This window comes from Suillus subalutaceus (assembly GCF_016647625.1).
Source record: "Suillus subalutaceus strain FC151 chromosome Unknown DFJ58scaffold_129, whole genome shotgun sequence".
In the NCBI taxonomy this organism is placed as follows: Eukaryota; Fungi; Basidiomycota; class Agaricomycetes; order Boletales; family Suillaceae; genus Suillus; species Suillus subalutaceus.
The window spans coordinates 122,455-142,870 of NW_024540378.1; the positions used below are offsets into that span (position 1 = coordinate 122,455).

General features: G+C 47.9%; 6 protein-coding genes across 6 annotated transcripts; 2 read left to right on the forward strand and 4 right to left on the reverse strand.

Moving 5' to 3' along the window:
• Positions 1-1,059: 1,059 nt before the first annotated feature.
• Positions 1,060-2,585, reverse strand: DFJ58DRAFT_79985 (uncharacterized protein). Its single transcript, XM_041390785.1, has 7 exons — positions 2,392-2,585; positions 2,111-2,327; positions 1,891-2,053; positions 1,742-1,842; positions 1,527-1,684; positions 1,350-1,472; positions 1,060-1,302 (listed from the first exon to the last, which is right to left on the reverse strand). The coding sequence occupies exons 1-6, from the start codon at positions 2,515-2,517 to the stop codon at positions 1,380-1,382; spliced, it is 858 nt and encodes a 285-aa protein (XP_041239336.1). The 5' UTR covers positions 2,518-2,585; the 3' UTR covers positions 1,060-1,302; positions 1,350-1,379.
• Positions 2,586-4,662: 2,077 nt separating this feature from the next.
• Positions 4,663-6,297, reverse strand: DFJ58DRAFT_916584 (uncharacterized protein). The gene is made up of 7 exons (XM_041395485.1): positions 6,076-6,297; positions 5,839-6,025; positions 5,597-5,783; positions 5,443-5,543; positions 5,226-5,386; positions 5,003-5,172; positions 4,663-4,952 (listed from the first exon to the last, which is right to left on the reverse strand). Exons 1-6 carry the CDS (start codon positions 6,202-6,204, stop codon positions 5,050-5,052), a joined length of 888 nt encoding a protein of 295 aa, XP_041239337.1. The 5' UTR covers positions 6,205-6,297; the 3' UTR covers positions 4,663-4,952; positions 5,003-5,049.
• Positions 6,298-6,411: 114 nt separating this feature from the next.
• On the reverse strand, positions 6,412-10,627 carry DFJ58DRAFT_857139 (uncharacterized protein; the record flags this gene model as incomplete). The annotated part of the gene is given in 16 exon segments (XM_041393940.1): positions 6,412-6,734; positions 6,789-7,080; positions 7,130-7,302; positions 7,350-7,432; positions 7,483-7,582; positions 7,602-7,631; positions 7,692-7,798; positions 7,852-8,221; positions 8,277-8,502; positions 8,563-9,098; positions 9,152-9,307; positions 9,361-9,718; positions 9,768-10,027; positions 10,080-10,139; positions 10,191-10,423; positions 10,510-10,627. The coding sequence occupies 16 exon segments, from the start codon at positions 10,625-10,627 to the stop codon at positions 6,708-6,710; spliced, it is 3,129 nt and encodes a 1,042-aa protein (XP_041239338.1). The 3' UTR covers positions 6,412-6,707.
• Positions 10,628-11,152: 525 nt separating this feature from the next.
• On the forward strand, positions 11,153-12,555 carry DFJ58DRAFT_80086 (cyclophilin-like domain-containing protein). Its single transcript, XM_041390843.1, has 8 exons — positions 11,153-11,254; positions 11,309-11,356; positions 11,405-11,520; positions 11,569-11,659; positions 11,718-11,800; positions 11,855-12,013; positions 12,065-12,391; positions 12,442-12,555. Exons 1-8 carry the CDS (start codon positions 11,202-11,204, stop codon positions 12,489-12,491), a joined length of 927 nt encoding a protein of 308 aa, XP_041239339.1. The 5' UTR covers positions 11,153-11,201; the 3' UTR covers positions 12,492-12,555.
• Positions 12,370-14,573, reverse strand: DFJ58DRAFT_809404 (uncharacterized protein). The gene is made up of 10 exons (XM_041391356.1): positions 14,509-14,573; positions 14,403-14,459; positions 14,310-14,354; positions 14,181-14,258; positions 13,998-14,128; positions 13,836-13,946; positions 13,741-13,783; positions 13,243-13,689; positions 13,025-13,187; positions 12,370-12,973 (listed from the first exon to the last, which is right to left on the reverse strand). Exons 1-10 carry the CDS (start codon positions 14,510-14,512, stop codon positions 12,619-12,621), a joined length of 1,434 nt encoding a protein of 477 aa, XP_041239340.1. The 5' UTR covers positions 14,513-14,573; the 3' UTR covers positions 12,370-12,618.
• A 46-nt stretch (positions 14,574-14,619) lies between these two features.
• Positions 14,620-15,956, forward strand: DFJ58DRAFT_809405 (Arp2/3 complex, 34 kd subunit p34-Arc-domain-containing protein). The gene is made up of 6 exons (XM_041391357.1): positions 14,620-14,705; positions 14,760-14,806; positions 14,854-15,092; positions 15,142-15,392; positions 15,441-15,781; positions 15,830-15,956. Exons 1-6 carry the CDS (start codon positions 14,691-14,693, stop codon positions 15,852-15,854), a joined length of 918 nt encoding a protein of 305 aa, XP_041239341.1. The 5' UTR covers positions 14,620-14,690; the 3' UTR covers positions 15,855-15,956.
• The last annotated feature ends 4,460 nt before the right edge of the window (positions 15,957-20,416 follow it).

A 20,416-nucleotide genomic window follows, 5' to 3' on the forward strand; every position in this document is an offset into this window, starting at 1 on the left:
TACTCATTGCCACTACTTACCTGACTTAACGGAAGTGAATGGAATGAAGTGTTTAGGGACACCTCGTGTATTGGGTGAGGCCCTCGACCGTCTAGGCGCGATAAAAACTGCATAGCTTTCTCAAGAAGCCTCAATCTTCGACGGATAGGTCCCGGTTGCTTGTCATTGGTGCGTTGCTGCATGGGGTTGGTGAGCAAACCGTGAACACGAGGCACAGAAGATTGGGGCGTTATGCTTACAATCATTGTGCTCATAACGTGACTCTGATGAGATACAGGGGATATTTCGTTATACAGGAAGGAATTCTGTGCGCTTTATAGTCATTGGTGCCACGACCCACGAGGCAGTTACGCTATTTCGTGACATTTTAGGGCCGCACAGACTGCAATTCATGGAAATTCCTTGCACAGGAAAGTCCCTCGTGCGCTCCACAAGTTTATCCTATGTGGAGCTTCGTTATAGAAGCAATCAAGGTACGTACAAAATTAACGCCAACCTCGAGGCTGGCAAGTTGGACGCCGGTCGTTTCACGTATAGTCCAGCGAGCGGTCCCTGGATGCGCCTGGAGACCAGACCAGACTAGACCACATCAGTAAAAAACACAAGGTGCACAGCCTAGCCCACCTTCCCCTTGCACATGGAAGCCCATTTCCTTAAGAAATAACGTTTGCCTCATTTCCGAGGGACGCTGAGCGCCGGGGCTGTGGTCAGCAAGTAATAGCGCAAAAACCATTATCATTTTTAGCTAACTAGAATCACGTTCAGCATGGATATCTAAGATTAGGAAAGCAGGAGAGTTTATCGGAGTGTGGTACATCAAGACACCTTGATTGAGTAGCAGTATGTAGAGTGAATCAAGCTTATCTGAAAGGTAGGAGGCGGTGATTAGGCAAGGCGGACCGTGATCGCAGGCCATTAAAATCGATCAAGGATTAACGGGGAGAATGATCAATGTATGCGATTAACTGCTTGCCAGGGGTTGGTCAGCGAGAACTCAAGTATCCTGCTAGAACATACCTATCAAGAAAACGAACCACAGCCAATTGTACAGGATTGAAATATGATTACAGCATGACTAAGGGATGCAGATTTGACGCCAATTAATTGGCATATGGATACGGAAATGAGTGAGGATGCAATGCCGTTCAATGCTCTAAAGCATTTCCTTCGTTACGGTGTGCGGGGCGGGGACATGACTGGAGCGGAAGACAGTCCAACCTCAACATGCGTTTTCTCATGCATGTGAATGTAACGAAGTGAGCGTCCAAAAGAAAGAAGTGAGTCGGAATTACGTTGCATGTACTTGTGCTTTCAGCGATTAGGCTATTGGAGAGAGATTCGAGATTTACCTGCATAAGGTAGTGGTACTCCTCAACGTCTCACTGACTCCGCATGGTGTCACTGGACTCTATTTTTACCCTCTTGGCACTGCGGGTAGTGGATATTCTTTCCTCGAGCCTTCTCACCTGTGCCTTCGTAGAGAGGTTGTCAGCACTTCTATAAGCATACGCAAGAAAAGATCTAACTTTCAGCGCATTAAGCTCACGCAAAGCTTCATCATCTATGTCTAAGCCTGTTCCATCGTTGTGATCTTCCGGCTCTGGTACGTCTACAGGAACTTCACGCTTGGTTCCTCGCGAAGGTTGCATAGGTGGCGGGGCAATTCCATCTGCCACCAGTCGATCTAGTAAGGATACATGAGGATCGGAGTATAATTACCGACTGTGTTGTGCATACGAACCAAATGGTCTGTACCTGAAAACAAATGTAGCCGTGGGGATTATCCCAACGCGGGCCACGTTAATTACCTGCTGTGGTGGCACGCGGATCTCCTCTCCGAACCTAAGATCGTTTGTGACTTGTATGATGAGGTGGAGCAAAACTACGCACCCCACACAGTGGCTTGATGCCTTCTTTGAGCGTTCGTGGACCATCGTTCCCTTAGGAGAGACTAACTTTCTTTGGTAGCCCATGCCAATCACGTTCGCAGGCCAGATGGCTAAGGAAATTTCTCCGAGCTCGGCATGAGCAGAATTCAGGTGTTGATCTTCATCTATAAGTATATGAGCACACTTCTGGAGTCTGATAGTCTACAGCAGATGAAACTGACCCGTCAGCTGAAGCCTCGAGAAGGTAAGCGGACGAATGGAATTCATCGACGTGTTGACGTATTTGAATTCCGCAGTACATCTCTGATATGTCGGTGGCTCATTGAAGCTTAAAGCACGCATTAATTGACCCCCTCCATGTACGCCATCGAGTGTTACATCTCCTGTTTGGTGATACTGGCGTGCATGGTTGATATCTTGCCATACTACAGAGAACGTCTGCGAGAACGACAGGAGGCGGCGTTGGAGGTCGCCTCATGTACAAAATTCACCAAGCACACACCTTTCCTGCTTCCGAAGCAATCCAACAGGTCACTTTATTTTCTTCTGGAAACGTCTCAATTCCATAGCTCTCCAAAGCTTGTCCATCGACCCTGATGCACGCTCGTAGCGTCCCGTAGGATAGCATTGAAGGAAAGGAGAGATGATGGCGTGGATAGCTTTCAATCGATGTACACACGCTTAGCCAGGTACAGGAAGGCGTGCAAAGAGTAACGCGCGGGCTTAGCCACTAATTAAATTTGAAACTCAGCGACAGAAAGGAACGCGATCGCGTCATGTGATATCATCCCAAACTCTTCCTGCCACTTTGTTGTCACGTTGAGAAAAATTCTTGACTGCTCTTCACAGCAGCAGAATGACGTTACCTCCTCAGTGGCTATGGCCTTGTGTTAGCCACAAGAGCACCTGCAATCATGTACTTCTAGCTGTGACTTTAGCCCGGACCATACTTACTCGCGATTCACACCTTGGAGCTACAAAACGGCTTTTCATTTGAGTGGACCATTCACAAAAGTATGTCACAATGTGCTAACAGGTGCTAACTTACCATTTTAGCGATCTCACCCAGGACAGACAGTCACGATGCACCCCTCAAATTGATGACACGTGAGGAACAGCACCGTGACATAGGAGTTGATATTTCACATCGCCCGATGTAACGGACCGACAATATTGTCTAGCGGTCTTGTGCTTTCTTCTTCAACAGGTTAGAAACGGATCATGGACCGAAAACACGAGGTGTCTCTGCGTGCAATCACAGTCACATATACGCGCCAGTACTCCTTCATGTCAATAAAGTCCGAGGAGTTGATAGTTGATGTAGATCCGGCAAGGCGGCCGAGACTCAACGCAATCCATCTCTATATATATGCGTCACCACTTCGATAAGGTTCCAGTAGACACGCCTAAATTTCTGGAGGATATGTAACATTCATATGTCTCCACCCGCTTACTGACAGATGAGCTGAATGACGCACGAAAAAAAAGTTTCCACTACTCCTCTCAGCCCCTTTTTCAAGAGTTCTGCGCCACTTTGCCACTTCCGAGAACATCAGGAAGTCACTAGGAGAATTGATGTACGAGTAAATGTCTTCATGTGATGTTTCAATATTAATCACGAGTGCTGTCATGCGACGTGATACTGACCAGGCGGTACAAACAGGCACACGGCGTGGATCGCCAATCGCGCGGAACACGAATTAAAGGCATATATCTCGAGGATCGAAAGAAGGATCCGGGCCGGGTGTAGGACACACCTAAAACGCGGAATGAGTCGTGTTCGACGACAGAATGAGCAAAGTGCCTACCGCCGGCAGAATTTACTCAAGGCAGAACTTACGTCAGGCCGGTAGTCTCGACGGTAGAAAATATCCCTGCTCACGAGGATGATCCTTCTAAAGGATTTCGATCCCAAGTTCTTCTTTTGGTCGCAGGTGTTTCAGCTCTACGTTCGTTAGGTGATGGAAAATCAGGCGAATTATTTCGCTCACTTCGGGATCCGGGATCTTCTCTAGCAGTCCCGCGAAACAACCGGCTTCCGGTTCACCCATAAGCAGGAACGCTTCCAGCCAATGACCGCAGAGGGTGGTGCTATATATACAATTGGCTTGCAGAGTATTCATTGTGTTCAGTACAGAAATCGGTGACATGCTTACCAATGGAGCCATAGTACGAATTGGTAGTCGGAGGTCTCTTAACTTTGTCCCGAAGTTGCAGTTATGAAAAACAAGTCAACACTGCTACTTACACGAGACACTACTTGAGTGTCCCATTTGTTCGTTGTTCGTGGAATATACGATTGTCAGACAAATTTCTCCATGAATATCCAAGGGCCGTAGATAACCGTAATCATCTGAATACCGCTCGGCATTATGAAGGTCGAGATACCGGTCGGTGGCGGAACAATATCAAGTCAGCAAGTAGTACCCGGCGATTCGAGATGAAACAAGAAGATATGAAATCGCGAGTGCTGGTGCGCATCACGAGTATTATGTGCATTTCAGAATGTCCCGGTGCCAACCGGCCGAAACACTTGAGCGAAGCCACTACATTGAACTCCTTACGCCGCGGAAGGTGAGTTGTGAGGATATCTTCCCTTCCATAGATGCAGTCAGCATGTAGTAGCCTCCTGTCTTAAAGGAAACAGTCACACCAAATCTCCGGTCGCGAGCGCTGACTCCTCGTTTCCGTCAATCGGAGCACCAACCAGGCAGAGAAGTCTCCGAGGAGCATGGGTCTAGCATCACTGCTACGGGGAAATGAAAGTAGTAATCCTGAGCTCACTGATATTGAATTTCTGAAGTCTTGGGATGCAACCTATCATTATACGAAGTCTACGGCTTGGAATAGAGGGGTTGTAGAAAAAGGTGTCCAAAAGTACAAGTTATTTACTAAGAAAGTATTATTCAAGTCGTAAGCGTAACGTCAGGACTGGTGGCGACAGACTTTTAAGAAGTTCTGTACAAATGCATTGTACATCCACACGAATCCACAATGATGATAATTTTGAGCCACACAGAAACTATGCATGTAGCGTGCCCCATCTTGCAAATAATCGAGTTCCTGGAAATTGCATGGAAGTGTCCATTACACTGGGAATCTGGGATGCTTACCTCAGAGCGGTAGCATATAAGCCTGAACCTAAGAAAATACAGAGAAGCTAATCATCAGTGAGATCAATAACCTCCATAACAGCTTGTTTCCGTCGCGATCCCCCATGTTCCAACTTGACAAGCGAGGGCTTCTGATCCTCTACTTGTGCGCGTAAGCGCTGGAGCTCCATCTGCAAGAAGAGAATGAGCCGGAGGGAAAGATATCACCAAAGCGAAAAATTACCTCCAGCTCTCGAATCCTTGCCAGTGGCTTGACATCATCTGAGGGCGAGGACTCGTTAGGCCCATCCATGACTTCAATTTCATCGTTATGATCCTTTGCCTCTGCCTCTGTCTCTGCCGCACTTGGTGTATATGGTGCTACTCCCATTGCCTGCAGGATGTCTGGGATCGGTAATATGCGTGAGTGGTGAATACGCGTAGAAAACACCATGGCCCACCCAAGCGCGTGTACTTGAATACGAAGACAGTCTTCGGACTATTGTCTCGTATGATGGTGAAGGGTTCTCCTGGTTCGTGACAGGGTACTTCTTCTCCGAAGCTTGACAGAATGACAATCACAAAAAGTGAGGCGTGCGATGGAATTTTACGTACGTGACACGATGAGAGCATGCCTTCTTGGAGCGTTCATGCACTTTGCCTTCCGGCACACGAAGGGTGCGATCAATCACATTCTGGGAATCCACTACTTGTTCACGCATGGTGTATTTCCCCGATGCTACCTCCATCACAATTTGACCTATGTCGTTTGAGGTTCGATCATCGAGCATTGAGTCGTCATCTGAAGTTCAGCATTAGAACTTGGATGTAGGCTTCAGGAACTTTCGCATACTAACCAGTAAGCTCAAGTTTGGAGAACACAAAATCTCTTCTGACATAAGCATTGCTCAGGGTCGTGCGGTCCAGCGTACCGACGTAGCCCGGAGACCCGACATATGAACGACACCTAACACCGTCAACAAAGACGGTTGTTATAAACCCCGAGGTCTGCTTGGCTAAGAACTTCGTCCTGACTCCAAATTTCTTATGAAGGTACTAAGGGTCTTTCCCTGTTCATTTTATGAATAACGCACCTTGCCTTCGGCTGACGCGATCCAGCACGTTATTCTGTTCTCTGTTGGCGTGCTGGAAACGACGACATCATACTCTGGGAGCTCCTGGTCATCGATGAATATACAAGCAGAAACGTCTCCCAGAATCATAACGCAAGGTAGATAGGCAATATATGATATATATCAGACGGCGAGATGTAGCCTGCAGGATGGAATATTAAGTGGCTTTGCTTTCGAAACTTGAAAAAAGCATACTTCATGGCATCAGACTTTATACTTAAAGCTTTATGTAATAGAAGAGTTACATAAATAGAAGAGCCTTTCAACGACAACGGGTCACCGGTCACGTGCGGTACTGCAGACATAGTTCTCGCGTCTACATCATGAAATATACATGTATACTTTGTTACCAGTAATTTCTTGAGCCTGTATTACCACTATTGTCCCTCAATCCCAAGATTCCTGCCCGGCAAAGTTATTGAATGCCGAGCAGTGATCATAATGTACAATAGTTAATGCATTAAAATAACAGGGTAGCCTCATTAATTGTCATAAGTAGGTGTCGGGACTGGCGCGGCCAGGCGCCGTTACGATTTGCATGGAATGATTTACACCGAGCAGTACCGACAAAAATCAACTATATGATTTCGAGTTCACCACGCCCGCCACGCAATAAAAGACTATAGAAAAGTGTGAATTCAAGTTCCAGTACGGGCGTGTAACTCAAAACATACCTTTGGGTATTTCCTCACAATGGCTTTGCGAGTTTCGTCCATGAGCAAGATCCCCAAAGCAAAGGTAAATGGAAGACCCCAGAACATCCCAGGGATGGGCGTCGTGCCAAACACCCGCTGGAAGCCAGCTCCATAGAGGTTCACGATGCAAATCAATATCGTGCCCGTCATGCCGACGAGTACCAGCAGGTTGCGACGCGGGCCCCATAGAGGATTCGAATGCAGTATCGATACTCGGCGGTTGCAAACTGCTAAAAGAGTCCCGCATTGTCCGATGGCCACCGTCACATAGCTAGTAACTCTTAGAATAGGCATTGCGAGAGGAAAGAATGACGACACACTAAATGCCTTGACCAACATCGACAAACTGGGTTAGTTGAGCGAGGGTGTAACCCTGCCAGCCATCTTCCCATTTGTTGAAAGTCAAGATAACTTTGTAGAAACTGAGGCCTTGCTGGTTCATGTACAAGAACCACATCGCCATCGCGCAGGGCCATAGCATCAGTCCATAGAACTGAACAAGTATACATGAGCACGTCTGGGTTACCCAGGTGATGAAACGTACCAAGTAGATATGGAAAAAAAAAGCGCCAACCTCGTAAGCCTATCGGTCCTGGCGTTGCGTGGTTTGCATTGCATCAAGTCTACAACAGGAAGTGAGCATAGGAAAGCTCATGAGTGCGTGAGCACCCACCCCACTCCGACTTCTCATACATTAACGAAATGGACATGATAACATCGTTGGTAATGGAATAGCAGGTTTGTTGATACGAGTTCAAAGGTAATTGCATAGCCTAGTAATACGTTTGCGACGATCGCCATGAATTGCGCATAACTTCCACCCTGCAACACCATGAGTATCAAACCCGCCGAGATCACACTGATTCCGCAAATGCGACTCACAGGCATGAGATACAATGTGACTTTCTTCAGGTTATCAAAGACTAGTCGACCCAACTCTATCGCGACAGGGATGGAAGCAAAGTCATTGTTCAACAAGATCAAGGCGGCTTGAGAGTGATGATATCAGTGTTATCGAAAAGACCGTCAGGAAAATCCATACCAGCTTCCTTGGCCACATCACTGCCACTACCCATCGCAACACCGATATCAGCAGCTTTGAGTGCTGGGGCATCATTGACACCATCTCCAGTGACTGCGACTGTATTGTCTCCGCGAGCTTTGATCTCTTCTACAATTCGCATTTTCTGGTCAGGGGTAGTGCGTGCAAATACGATCTCTGTGTAGGCCCCAACGATGACATTCCAATCAAGCGAGGTGAGAGATGCGACGTCTTCTCCTGTAAGTACCAGGGAGCGGATAGGATCATCATCCGATGGCTTGGTAAGGTGATAGTCTTTGGGCGAGACCTTCTCAGAAGAAGTACGGACATCCTGGATGGTGTCAACAATATGCTGGGTAATGATACCAACCTGAAAAGGGGGGTTAATATGGATTTTATGGCGGCGGAAAATAAAGAAAAACTACCTGGCGTGCGATAGCTAGAGCAGTGAGCTTAAAATCACCAGTGACCATAAAGACTCGAACGCCAGCTCGTCGAATGATAGAAATCGACGGCGATACATCCGGGCGAGGAGGATCGCAAATTCCAATTAGACCAACCAAGGTTAAATCGCACATCTCCATGTACATGAGATCTTCCACGCTGTTCGGTGAAAGTCCAGTCTTGATTTCTTCTATGTGTTTCCTACATCTATTACCTCGGCAACGATATCAGATGTCAAGGTGCTAAGTCAAAAGTGTTCATACTCACAGCACGAGTACTCGTTGGCCTCTGCTTGACCAATCCTCTTGAAGCGTGGCGAACGTCTGCCTTGCCGTACTTGTTAGCTTGACGACCGTCCCATTACTCTGTAACACACTGCCGCAGGAAGGGAACAAAACATCAGGAGCTCCCTTGACGAACATCCATGTCGACTCTACGTTCTTTCCAGCAGTGTTGACCTTGGAGACCACGGAAAGCATCCATTTGTTGTTGGAATTAAAAGGGATCTCAAACTTCTTCTGATAGTCTTGCTGAAGAGTGCTAACATCCACACCAAGCTCTGGTATTGAAAGGGCCTCGGAGAAACGCAAAAGAGCAGTATCAGTCGGATCACCCTTGATCGTACGATCCTGCACAGGAAGGTGGTTGGTCGTTGTATCGAAATTCGCGCCGTTGCAAAGCCTCGTGATCTGATGGAGCATCTTGAATGCAGAAAATACAGTAGGGTCTGATGCCTTCGTAACCCTCTCGTTAATTTCCTCGACATCAAATATGTCATCGAGGAAGGCAATATTCCTTACTGTCTATGGGTCCATCAGCAAGCTGGTAACAAGAGCAGATGCATCTTTTATCTTACCATCTTTCCCGCAGTCAGCGTGCCTGTCTTGTCGGAACACAACACAGACATGCATCCTAACGTCTCGATGGTCGCTAAATTCTTGACCAACACCTGACGTTTAGCCATGCGACGGGCAACAACAGACAACGAGAGTGCCACGCAAATCGGGAGGCCCTGTGAGATGTCAACTAAGAAGGGAATATAAACTTTCACTGCTGGCCACCTACTTGGGGAACGAAAGCAGTCAAGCAGCCAATTGAGTTTACGATGGCAGAAGACAGGGTATCATACCCAGGATACGATGTCCGCAACCAAACGCCGTATAGAAGAATCGATAAGCAGAAGAAAAAGAGTGCGACATATGAAACGATTTTGGTGAAAAACCATACTTCTCTTTGGATAGTGGTGAGCTTGAACTTTGTTTCTCCCGACATCTTGACAAGGCGTCCCATGACAGTCCTATCTCCCGTGGCGAACACTACTCCATGGCAAGTCCCTTGTACGACAAAAGTGGAAGTCAGTGCGAGGTTGCGAGTCTCCAAAGCATTGTCGGATGTTGCATGAAGAGCTCCCGGTACCATTTCGCTGCAATTAGACTTCAGCCAAATTCAAGCACGTAGGACAATGAACAGACCTTTCACCCGTCAGGAGAGACCGATCAAAGCGAAGGTTGGACGATGCCTGTACGACACGCATGTCGGCCGGGACACGATCGCCAGCGTCGAGCACAGCAACATCACCAACTACAATGTCAGCAGCTTCGATTATTTGCTGGTTTCCATCCCTAATGACTACAGCCTCATGTGCAATTAGAGATTTTATTGACTTCATGATTCTATTCGCGTTCCAATCGATCAAAGCATAGAATGCAGCAGAAACGACGATGACGAGGATCTATAGTTGATGAGGAGGGGGAAATTAAGCACCAGAGTTGAAAGTCACGAACCAACAACACGGCAATACCAAGAGTGAGAGGTATAGGAGGCCCGAGTGGTTTATAGGAGAGCTAACATGTATATTAGAAAAGACACTATGGCAGGTGGACAACAGCACTCACGATAGTCAAGATGAACGAGATCCACATGAGAAAATTGAAGCCACCAAAAATATAATCAAGCGTTTTTTTCCAGTAGACGGTAGGTGGAGGACTAATGATATTCTTGCCATCACGCTCTTTGCGACGAACAGCGGCAAGCTCCAAACCAACTGTGGGATGAGTGGAATACCGGGTATACACTTCGTCGACACTTAGTAGATGGGCATCTATGCCTCCAATTGTGTCTACTGGGTCTGACGAGGATTTAAAGGTCGTCTGTTTCTCTTCGACTTGACCTGATGATGTACGGTATCTGTTCGTTGTTAGGTCAACGATATACCACGCGGGAGGTAGAGCAAGAGCTCGTAGAGATGCAAATAGAACACGAACGCGATTTGAATGTCATAGCCTTTCCCGGAGCCGCGGCCGGGGTTAGGAGAGGGTATTGTGTCTAACATCGAAGTAACCTGCTTGAAGATCTTTGCTTCCTCTTATTATTCATCATATACTATCCTCAAGGCAATCCGTCGACTGTGCACAATTGCCAGACCCGAGAATTTTTAGTCTTGTGGCATTAATCCGAGTCATGCACCAGGTAAAACCCAGCATTGTTAGTGATCTAACGTTGAAGATCGAGAGGAAGCAGACCTCATTGTCAGGTCAGGTCAGCGTAGCACGTCAAACGTGTCAACATTGCATTTGCCATCCTTTAGTGAAGTAGAGGCAAAGCATGAAATCGGAGGAACGGCTGAGTATACCTGGAAAGGAAATCAACCACGGTCAAGATAGGGGACTACTGACACGCCGTCCTCAATACCGAGGGATCTGTAGAAAATAAATAGCATGCTATCAGTAATTTCATGTGTGGATGTGACTTCCCTTATTTGTTGTGTCCGATGCGTTATCATAGTCTAGAGGTATAATTCATGTGTCGGCTGCCAAGCGTCGTTAACGCGAAACCGTGGGCAGATCACGTGCGATACGCCAGAACAACTTCACTTTCCTGCCACCCGGACTCAGTTTAATCCATACATGCGGCCTCGCGTTTTCTTCGACTTTGCAATAGGCACTGAGCCTGCAGGGCGGTAATTAACACCCCTATATTGCACTGGTTTTAATGCCTTATCACTTCATCCCAGAGTCATTTTCGAACTTTACAACGATACAGCACCAAAGACAGCTGAAAAGTGAATGAACCTACATTGTATGCGGGCCTGATCTGACCATCTTCATAGCTTTCGAGCGCTATGTACGGGCGAGAAAGGTCTTTCCGCTGTTTCTGAACGGCCTCTGTACTACAAGAATAGCATCATTCACCGTTCAATACGCGATTTTATGATTCAGGGTGGAGGTCCGCCATTCTATCACTTCATTCTTGGGCATTACTCATGGTCATCAGACTTTACGAAACGAAATGGCTCTGGGGGAGAATCCATCTACGGCAGTGCTTTCCCTGACGAAGACTTGACGCGACCTTTGGAATCAGAAGGGTAGGTTCACCATCGAATGCCTCGGTACTTCACTCATGTCCCCAATCTCACGGTACAGCCTTCTTTGTATGGCCAACAAGGGGCCTAACACAAATGGATCACAGTTCTTTGTTACCCTGCGAGATTGTCCGCATTTAAATGGTGAGCCTTTGTTCTAGAAAATTCGCATGCGTCTTTAATGTGAGGCCCTCATAGGCAAGCATGTCGTATTTGGCCGGGTCATACGTGGATACGAAGAAGTCGTCAAGAAACTTGCTGTGGTTCCCGTAGATGATAAGGATAGGCCTCATCACCCTATCGTTATCGTCAACTGCGGTGAACTTGAACTTAAGCGGAAGGTAGAAGCGTCTCAAGGTGCGCCCTTCTCGCAAGAAGTTCTGATAAAGTGACTGATATCCTTCCAAGGTGAAGAATTAAATGCAGAAGTTCCTAGTCGAAGACGTCACAGCAGTCGCTCGCGCTCACAAAGTTCAGATCATGATCGTGGCACTCAAAAGAAGAAAAAGTCCAAGCGCCGAAAACATGAAAGCAAAGTGGATACCAAAACGGATGAGGGTCCCAAGAGTGAAGACGAGAAAGTTCCCAGGCAAGAAACCGAAGAGGAGTATGATGCCAGACTAGAAAGAGAGGAGCAGGAGCGGTTAGAAGAGGCTAAGCGAAGGGAACTGGAGCGGATCAAGCGCAAATATGAATCTACACCTCCTGCGAGCGAAGGAGGTGTGCGATTTAAAGGTCGGTCATCTCTAGCTGCACCTATGTCAAAAGCTGAAGCAGGGTTTTAGGACGAGGGCGAATGAAGTTCATTGACCCCGAACTTCACCATCGACGATAGAAAATCTTGTTCACATTATACTCTATAGTTTGTAATGCTCATCAACATCATCCGCAATACCCCAAAATCACAAAATGTCATAGAAATCAGAGCAAGTGTAGAGATAAAAAGTCATAAACACAATACACTACACACTTACTTCTGCGACCTGCTCAGTAACCTTGTCCACGGGCGACTCTTCCTTCTCTTCAGCCTTGGCGTTTAATGCATCCTTCTTCGCACTAGCAACGTTGGCAAAGCTAATCGATGGTCTAATGTTTGCTGACGTTGTCGGTGTAGCATGAGAGACGCGCGGAGATCCAGGGGTAGGCGGCGTAGCGATAAGTTGGGGCGGCGACCGTGTACCAGTAATAGGACTTCGTTCAGTCGCTTGACGGGAGGAGTTGCGTGACATTGGGTGCGGAACACGTTCCTTCAGGGCTTCACGATCCTTCTCAACGCGAGCAGTAATTTCGCGTTCTTTTGAGGTAAGATCAACTGGTCTACAGATAACTTGAGCACTTGACAGGTTGAATATCACAAAAAATACGGACCTGGCTGCGCCGAAAGGATTAGCTTTGGGAGCAGACGGCGCACCGGGATTAGAAGCCATTTTCGGAGAAGAGAGGGGAGAGGGACTAGCAGAGTTGGAAGAACGGGGGAGAAGCTCGAGCTTACGACGACCCATCTGGGGTGTAGGGGGTGTGGAACTGGTTGCTATCATCCGAGGTTTCAACCCATACCCTTAATATGTGCTGAAAATGATACTTACGCGATGTTTTCGATCGTCCAGCGCGCCAGTCGCCCTCATCGGCGGGCGGTTCTCTCGTGTGTTGTGAATCATGACTGCCTCTCAAACTGCCAAATCTCGATGGCGGGTCTTCTGTCGACGGCTTGAACTTGCTCCCAAGGGCCCATTTATCCTCGCTGTCTGCAGGCGATTGACCTTCGGGCGTGGAGAATCCTGAGCCTCTCCGCCTAAATGACGGAGCCTCTGGTTCAGGGATCTTTGCAAGAGGCTTACTTGACCTCCACTGGCTGACCTCGTCTGAGACACTGGGTGGAGGTGGCATGCGATCTCCCGGAGGACCATCGAACCGACGTCGGGAAGAATCGCGTGAATCCAGCATGTTGGATGGGGGGCCTTCACGGCGCCAGTTACCAGAGAACTTGGAGTCATCGTCGAAGCCAGACCCTGAGAATCCGGACCTTTCCTTTGCTGTGAAATGCTAAGTCTTGAAAGCCTCGAAAGAGTGTCTTCAGGACTCACGAGGCTCGGCGACGCTGGTACGAACTGTCCGTCCAGAAAGGCTCTAGAAGGGAATCAACTACGGCACAAAGAAAACAAATGACAAATTCACTGACACTACCGGTCTTTGCCAGTGCATCTTTTAATCCATCAAGCTCTACGAACTCGACATATCCAAAGCCTTTCGGCTTGTCATCACGGTCCTTGATGATTTTGATGGATTTGGTCTGACCAAAAGTGACATTACGTCATGCATATCAGGTCGCAGAAATACATACCTCATGAGGTCCAAAGAAGCTTTCAAGTTCGCCTTCAGTGATGTCAAAGGAGAGATTTGCGACGTAGGCAGTGTAAGGGGGTTGGGTGGGCAGGGGGAGATCTTCCCGAGGCGACGCAAACGATCGATCGGCTACGTGGAGTATGAATCGATATGAATCACGAGACTCATAATGAGAACTTACGCCGCGACGATGAAAAGTCGTCCCTTCTCCCGAACCGATCACCAGGTCGAGGCCTGTCATCATCCGTTCTCATCGACGCTAGGCGAATTCCGATAAGCTAAATCCTCATGAGAATAGACAAGCACGTACGAGCACTCGGAAGAGAATCCATCTCATCCGCCCATGATCCCAGCGCTACGCGTCACATTATAACCGACCTTTCATGAAAAATGACCAACGCACTGCTATCGCCGAGAAATTCATTGAGAGACATCTTTGATGCCTTTGATTTTTTAGGCGCTACATATCTTTGAGCTTCGAGCCATTTGACATTAGGAAAAAAACTAACCCATGATTGAAAACCTTGTGCAGCACTTTTCGCTGTATGATCTGTCGCTTGCTAGCTTGGATAAGTAGCAAAAAGCAAGAAAGAAATCATTCGGCGGCTGCGACCAAAAGACTTTCTCACGCTTGTGTCCTACATAGATAACACACGGACCAACACGGTGCACCGCAGCAAACGTCGACAACATGATCCTCCTCGAGGTGAGCAACGTTGGAAATCTCCTTTGAAGACGCGTGTTCAGATGCGGCTGCTAGTCCCATAATCTCATCATTCAGACCACGCTTGCGGAAAAGATCGCAAAGTGAGATTGTCATTGACTAACACTGCGCACGCTAATGAGATGTCCAGGCCGTCGTCTCTTGATGTTTTGTTTGTAGATTTTGATGGCGTGAGGTTTCATCTATCAACGCCAGAAAAGAAGACAGTGGTTCAGCTTTCTATGAATATCCGATGCTGGGATGAGCTAGTTGCATATGGAGCGATGGAGATATTGCAACGGGAGTATGGCCCACTCATTAAACAGCAGACAGAGCCAGAATATAACATCAGTCTTGATATAGATATTGATCAGGTTCCAGCCGATGAAGGTACGTGCGGCTCCACTGTGTATTTGTCTGACTCAATTGGTGTCTGCAGAAAGCAGAGAAGCATTCGTGAAGTCTATCTCGCTATTCAAGCGGAACGCTCTAGCGGCACCATTCGAGCTCGCATTTAAGCAACAGAAAGAGTTGGAAGCATCAGGTGGTGCTCAGGGGCAGTTAATGCAGATCCACTACCGCGATGAAGAAGCCATATACATTCAAGCATCGCCCGACCGTGTCACTGTGATATTCTCGACAGTCTTCAGGGAGGAGACAGATCGTATTTTTGGCAAGGTATTCTTGCAGGTAAGAATACTCTCTGATTTCTCGCATCATGCCTGACGTTGCAACCAGGAATTCGTAGACGCACGACGGCAGCCCAGTATTCAAAATGCCCCCCAAGTGCTCTACACGAACCGCGACCCACCCTTGGAAATCCGCGATCTCGCAGGTCTACGGAACACTGATGATATTGGCTATGTTACCTTTGTCCTCTTCCCTCGCCACTTTGCGAACGCCAACATCTCGTTCAATACGATATCGCACATACAGCTATTCCGCGATTATCTACACTACCACATCAAGTGCTCAAAGGCGTACATGCACTCCCGTATGCGTCATAGGGTAGCCGAGTTCCAGAAAGTCCTGAACCGCGCGAAGACGGAGGTGGCGACAACCGAACGCAAAACTGTCACGTATGTTAAGTGCCTTTCGTTAAGTGTCCAGCTAACGGTGTGTTACAGTGGCCGAACTATGACGAATCGGTGAGATGGACGGACGAGGTACCTTTACCCAGCGTGTAATTTTAGTAGTATAATCGTCAAGACGTCTTTTATGAAATTTAACTCACTGCGCAGCTATTGTTCTCAACGAAGGGACTCCATTATCGTTGGGATTCTTTGTTGAGAACCTCAATCTGTGGTTTGCAGAGAATACAGAAACACCTACCGAAGTTCCTCCCGAGCATCCGATAAAGCTGACATTCCTTTTCTCTCTCTCCAGTGCACAGCCCAGAATTGTCAGTCACTGCTGCAACATCTTCACCACCTGACCTCCACAGGCAGATAATTGCTCACTTGTTAACGTTGGACTTCTACACATTATAGGACTCGGAAACGTCGGATGAAACTCATGAATCTGGACGAGCGCAGTTCTGGGAAGCGCTTGCGCCGGTGTTTTCTCCTTTCTCCCTTGCCGTAGGTTGAGACCGAAATAGTACTAGATAGTATGTGATAAGTACAATTTGATACAACACAAAATTTTTGGGGTACTGTTCCATGGAGGCGCTGTCAGCCTTAAGTCTGAATAAACATGCATCGGGTTCCTGGAATATTTCTAGCGTTCTGACGTTCATCATGTCATCGACAGAAGTCGCGTCCCTAAGTTGCGCAATGATATCGGAGACCCAGGCGCAGACTAATAATATATATTCCACGCTACAAGTCTCATCGTCAATGTCTGGCAGCTCTGCGAACTTCCGCATGTAGGCTATCTATGTTGCTGTGATGGCGGTTTCCCTGTCTAGATCTATTGTTTACAGTCCTGTCTTTCTTGCAGCCTACCGAAGGGGAGTCCTTGTATGGCCGGATACGATACTATTCGGTACTATACGATGCAAAGTTCTATGGGTATTTTTGCATGCAAGTGCTGTCAAGTATAAACGAAAATGCGTCAGAGATCCAGTTCTCGGCAGCTACAATATCTCCAGTGTCCTGATGTCCATCATATCAACAACAGAGGCGATGTCTCTAACTTGGGCGATGATCTCATTATCCGAAGCGATTCTCTTATACTCCCCACCCCGCTGCTGCGCTAGTAAAAGTGCGCTAAAAGGCTGTCCAAGGCGAACAACCAACTCCAACTCTCGCGTGTGGGACCGCGAATCCTGCTTCCCTAGTAAATGTACGCCCAAACGTTGTCCGAGGCGAACGAGCAGGCTCGACTCTCGCACAGGAGACTGCGAACCAGCCGGTTCGTTGTCTGAGGGAGATAAGTCGAGCGGATCATCTGACGGAGACCCATGCTCAGGCCGATCGTCCCCGCTCTGCATCTTGTCTGTAAAGTCGGGTAGCCCAAGGTCATGACGATTCCATGGACGGATGAGCACGAATTTCTGCAAGGTGGGCCTTCCAGGCCAGGATTGAGCCAGCGCGTCCGCCGTTGTGATTTCCAAATCTTGAAGTCCGTCCGCCTTTATGTGATAAGTGCAAGGTGTACCGACCCTCCGCCTGACTTCTGTGAGAGAAAATGCGATACAAGGCAATTGCAGTCTGGCATTGGCAAAACGAGGGACGCTGAGGTTCTCAAGGAGGGTATACAGTTTTGAAGCCGACTTCACAACCACAATATTGTTTCGCAGTTTGGAGATCAATATCTGCATGTCGTGTTCAGATAGAAGTGGCAGCGTGCATGACAGAGCCTTGTATGAGAAAATTTCGGCTGGGAGACAACTGTTGAAATTGGACGATTGTCCCACCCAATCAAGGGCTGTGATGTCGCCCGAATGGGCTATGATCTCCTGCAAGAGTCGTCCGAGCGCCTTTTGTTTTTTCTCTCCGTAGATAACTGGAAGGTTAACATCGAAGATGCCAAACAAAGAGTAGGCAATGTCTTCCTCCCTCGTGGTGTCACGGTTTGACGCCCATCGGAGTTTCTCTCGGGCGTCTCCTGTCCCTGGACGGAAGTCTATGAGGGCCCGCGCATTTATGCCAGTTGAATGCTCCAACTCCTCCATGATACTGACAGACTGCTTGTGATTGCATGAGCGGTCGTCGAGATATAGAGTCCAATTTGCTTGGTAGAAGAGAACAATTTTAGGAGCGAGGAACTCCTGAACAGTCCATCCTCGCGTGTTCCAAACACTGTTTGCAAGCGCGCCCGACGAAGGCAGGACATCCGATAGGTAGACGATGGTGAGCGCTGAGTGGTGATACCAGACGAACATGGAATTGACCGATTCTCCGAGCTCCACATTGTTGTTCTGGTCGATGCAACATGTATCAACCCACGCCCAGCGATACCCGCCGTCGCGAGCGACTTTACAGAACTTCTGCAACTTCACGATGGTTCCGACTGGATCCAAGTTGTAATATGTCCCTGCCCTGAATATCGTGCAGCCCCGGCTCCTTTGTTCCCCACCTATGGGACAACATGACCCAACTGAAGTACTTGATGACGGCTTCTTTAATGAGCTCCGTTTGGAGGGGCGCGTGCACGTCTAATGAATGCAAAAGCTCTTTGTACTCTATACTCGCAGTGAATGCACTGATCTGCGCATCTCGATGGCACAGACGTCCAGTAGAGGTGTTGATCAAACGAACGGGGGCGTTTTGCAGTTGGACGTGAATGGCTCGTCGAATAACATATCCTACTTCAGATGGACTGACGTATTGCCTGGCGTGGCTCTGCAAAAATCGTAAGCCATGTTGAAGTTGGCGCTCGAGTTGTTTGGGGCTTACGTCGTATCTGTGGGTCGGGTGCATCATCCAACTTGGAGAGCATAATTGCGAAGGCCTCGAATGCATCATCATAGCGCTGTGCTCCACGAAGCGCTGCATACTTCAATTCGTACCCGAGATAGGACAAAGGGTTGAGCTCAACGACCTACGAACATCATCACCAATGTTAAAACAATAACAGATATCATCCGCACCTTGTGCGCGTCCGAAAGGGCCTCCGCATAGAGTTTTTGTCCCAACTTTACCTTACTGCGGTGCGCAAAGTAGAAATCGCACGAGGAATCCTTTCCAAATGAAAATGCGTTCTCGATGGACCAGAGCTGAAGATTCCCATCACAGTCTCCACTCGCGAGCAGTTCTCCATTGGGTGAAATGGCAACGCAGAAAACATATGTGGTGTGTTTGACTGGCTGTCCTATCCGCTTGTGTGACTCGGTGCTCCAGAGTTGCACAGTCTTCTCGTTGCAGGCGGTTGCGATGAAGGAGCCATCAGAAGAGATGGCCAGGGAGTTGATTTTGTCAGTGTGACCGATGCAAGGTTGACCGATCTGAGTCCCATTGGAGGAGTCCCAAAACTTGACTGTTTTGTCGTGTGATGCAGAGACAATTTGCTGGCTGTCGGGCTGTCCACACAAGGCTTTGAACCTGATCGTCGTGAGCGTGGATCTTGAGAAGTACGCTCAGCGTTCTCGGTGCGCCAAACCCGAACAATATTATGTGATCCACATGCTAATTTTAGACCATCTGGGCTGAAGGCGGCGCAATACACCCGACCTTCGATAATTCTATCTCGGAAAGCACCGTTCTCCGCATCCCGTATAAAGCTTTCACGACCTGAACTGGTTGCGATTTTTTTGCCATCGGGGGAGAAACACACCGACTCAACCCGGTCAATATATTTCGGCGGTTTGAATACCACCTGCTGGCTATCGACGTCCCAGATGATGACGTCTCCTTGATTTCCACCGCTCATAATTCGCCTATTGTCTGGCGATAAAGCGACTGAAACCACACCGCCACGCCCACCGTGTCCCTCGAACGGCTCTCCGACCAATGTTCTTTTCTCCACGTCCCAGATTCGCAGGGTTCCATCCCACGAAGCAGTGACGATTCGTCGACCATCTCTGAAGAACGCGACTGCTGACACTACCGACGTGTGCGCTCGCATTTTTAGTATTGGCGCCGGCGTTGCACCCCATTTCATAGTAAGATATGCTTTTTTTGCTACGTCGAGCAATCCCGACATATCGCTAGATAGAAAGATGGACGGTCAGTGGCGTTTGAAGTAAACGAGGAGCGTACTCTGTGCTGCCCTCGTCAATCTTATGTGTTGTGAACAGAGTGGATCTCTGTCCATAACCTAATTCGTGTAGGCTCTTTATATACATATCGTTTGCTCCTTACCACGTTGCCACAGCATGAAACTAATTTCGATTCTTACACCATGCCTCATCTGTAAAACACCCAAGTGCTCGCTTAGTAGTGTAAGAAGTTTGATGTGTTACGAACGCTTACGACTCAGTGATGCAGCTTGCCGATTGGTGGAGATCGTGCAACGGTGAGGTAAAACTCGGTAAAACTACAGAGATGAGATTGATCATAGATTTTCAGATAAAAAAGATTATCACTGATCATTGCCTTATCACAATCAAAGATAGTACACAATCATCATCGATATCATTATGTATGCATCTATAGTACTACAAACCCAGCCTGGCCTCCCCGTGCGTTCCTTGATCTTTGCCTTCAATGCCTTAAAATTGCACTGTGAGCTCAGCGCAGGGGCATATCTTGTTTGAAATGTATGTAAGAATGCTCCGGTAAGTATCGCCCGATTTCGCTGTTGAAAATTCAACACGTTTGTATGTACCA